General features: G+C 36.2%; 1 protein-coding gene across 1 annotated transcript in view; it reads right to left on the reverse strand.

Annotated features, from left to right (window-relative positions):
* LOC106873492 (inositol 1,4,5-trisphosphate receptor type 3) overlaps positions 1-3,849 on the reverse strand; it is a 228,934-nt gene that overhangs the window by 11,867 nt on the left and 213,218 nt on the right. The window contains 2 exon segments of the mRNA XM_052974976.1: positions 1,479-1,616; positions 3,054-3,173. Coding sequence (XP_052830936.1) covers positions 1,479-1,616; positions 3,054-3,173 — 258 coding nt within the window.

Below are 3,849 nucleotides of genomic sequence, written 5' to 3' on the forward strand. Positions count from 1 at the left end.
GTTTTTTTTTTCTGCTTTGTTTTCGACCCCCTCGAAAAGAAAAACTCTACATTTGTATTTTGTCCCCTCTGTGTTGAGCCCTGTGTGGCTAATAAAGAAACCTATCTATCTATCTATCTATCTATCTAGATAGATAGATAGATAGAAAGAAACCACTTTGAACATGATTCTATAGAACAGTTAAAATTTTGTAAACAGAGAGTTACTTACGTTTCTTTCATAAATAAAAGTAATTTTATTTTACAAATTGTAACATTAAGGACCGAGGTTACCGTGGTCTTTTCCGTAGGTTTTTCTTTCCACGGATAACCTCCCCATTTATTGGGAAATTTTTGTAATATTTTTTTTGTACATACCCCAAACGTATTCTCAATGCTTTTTCATCGTTATCCCTATTTTCATTTTTTAAACCTTATTTTCGTCCCCATCGAAAAGAAAAAACTCTACATTGTATTTTTCCTATCTATGTTGAGCCCTGTGTAGCTAATAAAAGAAATCTATCTATCTATATATCACATATATGGGGAATAAAATCAAAATAAACAACAGGATATCCAGTGATGGTGCAGTACGACCGTTTCAAGCGGATCCATTTAATTGAGCAATGCAATCATTACATCAATTTAAATGCAGGGTTATCATCATCAGCTGCATAAATAAATAAGTAGAATTTATTTAATCAGTCGGAAACCCATTGTATAATTTTACTTAGATCCTCTAAGAGGGTAAGAAGACAGACGTAGTCCATGCTGTTTTCACTTCAGCTTAGAAGCTTCTAAGACACCAGGAAAAAAATTTGTTAGTGTCACAGTTTGTCACTGATTCTGGATATCCTGTTGCTTATTTTGATTTTATTCACCTTATTTTGAAGTTTTACGGATAATACCGCTCTAATTTTTGGTGCTTCAACCTAAGTACCTAATTCATCTGAATCTCAATTATTTTGCTTATATATATATATATATATATATATATGTTTGCTTATACAGACATACATATGATGAATATATACTAAAAATATTTGTATATATACATGCATATATTTGATTTACCTCTCTGCATCTATCTATCTATCTATCTATCTATCTATCTATCTATCTATCTATGTTTGTCTGTCTGTCTATCTATTTATCTATCTATCTATCTGTCTATCTATCTGTCTGTCTATTTGTCTGTCTGTCTGTCTGCCTGTCTATCTATCTGTCCGTCCATCCATCCATTCCCCCTCTCTCTCTCTTTACATACACACACATATATATATGCAAACACATATGCATTAACACACACACACACACACACACAAGCATACATAATTACTCACTCATACACGCGTCCTGCAATAATAGGCTATCACAATATATAATCCAGCGCGCATGTGACTGGCTTTGCTTATGCAGTCAACGATCGCATTACATCATGTGTATGTGAATACAAGTTAATTGGGAGAAACACAAAGGGTGTGAAAGTGAACAACTCACATGTTCTTGTTGTTTATGAGAGATAGCTGTCACGTGATGGAGCAGTTCATCTATTTTGGATTCTGTTGAGTCCAAATCAGATGTGGACAGACACAAAGCACGATTAAGGGGAATGAAATCAAAGTTTTCTTTCTCCTTCTGTAGGAAGAAATAAACAAGTAGATAAATAACAACAACAACAGCAGCAACAACAACGATAATAATAATAATAATAATAATAATAATAATAATAAAGCATGTCCAGCTGACAACAAGGTATGCGACATGGAAGAAAGAAAAGTCGAGAGATATGACAGGTTAGCTTGGGAAGTTAAGCAGTTGTGGTCGATGGAAAAGGTGGTAGTAGTACCAATAATTGTCGGAGCCCTGGGAACAGTGAGCAAAAATCTCAAGAATTACATGGAACAAATAGGGGCTGCAATGAGGGTGGAGCACTCGCAGAAAATAGTACTCCTTGGAACCGCTCGAATACTCCAGAGGGTGCTCGAAAAATAAGGGGTGTTGCCTTGGACAGCTGACATTGTAATACATCTCCAGCGTTAGAAGCTGTGCAAAGACAATACAACAACAACAACAATATTAATAATAATAATAATAATCCTTACTACTGTAGGCACAAGGCCTGAAATTTTTGGAAGTACATAACTGGTACTTATTTTAATCACCCCCGAAAGGAAGGCAATGTTGACCTCGGTGGAATTTGAACTCAGAACGTGGCAACAGGTGAGATACCGCTAAGCATTTCGTCCAGCGTGCTAACGATTCTGCCAGCTCACCGTAATAATAATAATAATAATAATAATAATAATAATAATAATAATAATAATAATAATAATAATAATGATGATGATGATGATGATGATGACGATGATGATGATGATGATGATGATGATGATGACGATGATGATGATGATGATGATGATGATAATAATAATTCTTTCTACTAAAAGCAGAAGGCCTGAAATTTTTGGGAAGGGTACTAGTCGATTACATTGACCAGTGCTTTACCGGTACTTAATTTATCGACCCCCAAAAGGATGAAAGGCAAAGTAATAAAAAAAACTGAAAAATGACACCCATTTATTTTTCGTTACACTATTTGTGACCTGGTCACTGACATAGTTCCACTACAACTGGTTTCAGGCGAGGTTGTAGCTCAATATGTGTAGGGCCTCAGTGTTTTAAATGTAATATTTTTATCTTCTCTGCTTAGGTCAGTCATTACGGTCGTCGGCAATAGGTGCTCATTGTAGGACATTCAATGTGGTTGTTGGTTGAAAGGAATCTCTCGTTAGCACTCACGTTACGTAATAGACGTCTTAACAAAATTTCAATATGAAAAGAAATCTTGATTTTCGTTTTCGTATCTTTGAAATTTCATAAATTGTATTTCATGACTTCAAACACACCTTGCTATCATTAAAAGAAATACCAGTAATACATTGGGACAGATTCAATCGACATTTTAATCTTCCTTTACCGTTCATTTTTATTGACCATTTTACTCTTGCTAACTTAATGACGAGGAAATTTAGGAGATGAAATAAAATACAACAATATCAAGAGATCCCTTACCAGTTTGTGTACAAAAAGCTCTAAAGCTGTGTAATCGCTGCTTTTCTGACTTTCCAGGTGGATAAGGAAAAATATGTACGCCCACATGTTATGTTCATTTCTGACATGATGATCAAAACCCTGGTTAAACGAAGAAATACAAACGATCAGAAAGGACTTTGAAAAATTTAAAACGTAATAAAAATACATTTAAAAATAATATGATAAACATAGGTGAGTGGTTAAGAAACTCGCTTTGCAGCCATGTGGTTTTGGGATCTGACTCTATGCACGGCGCCTTGGCCAAGTGTCTTCTACCATAGCCCCCACCCCCACCCTCGACGGGGTGAAAGAGAGATACAAGTACAAAAAGGAAGCGGGAGAGAAATGAAGTGCTTAGTACAGGAACGCAACATAACATCCACTTCGAGATACCTTAACCACCATTCTACTTGCCTTCGCGTTCAATATTAATGCTCTACTTTACTACAGTGTAGAAATACAGGTGGTTAAATGCGAGGGCCTCCACGCTATTGCTCGACCTGTTATAAAATACAGTCAGATCTCTCTCAAATCACATCGTACTGTCTTCAAAATACACTATATGTGTGTGTGTGTGTATGTATACTCTTTTACTTGTTTCAGTCATTTGACTGCGGCCATGCTGGAGCACCGCCTTTAGTCGAGCAAATCGACTCCAGGACTTATTCTTTCTAAGCCTAGTACTTATTCTCTCGCTCTGTTTTGCCGAACCGCTAGGCTACGGGGACGTAAACACACCAGCATCGGTTGTGAAGCGATGTTGGGGGGACAAACA

This window comes from Octopus bimaculoides, chromosome 20 (assembly GCF_001194135.2).
Source record: "Octopus bimaculoides isolate UCB-OBI-ISO-001 chromosome 20, ASM119413v2, whole genome shotgun sequence".
NCBI lineage: Eukaryota > Metazoa > Mollusca > Cephalopoda > Octopoda > Octopodidae > Octopus > Octopus bimaculoides.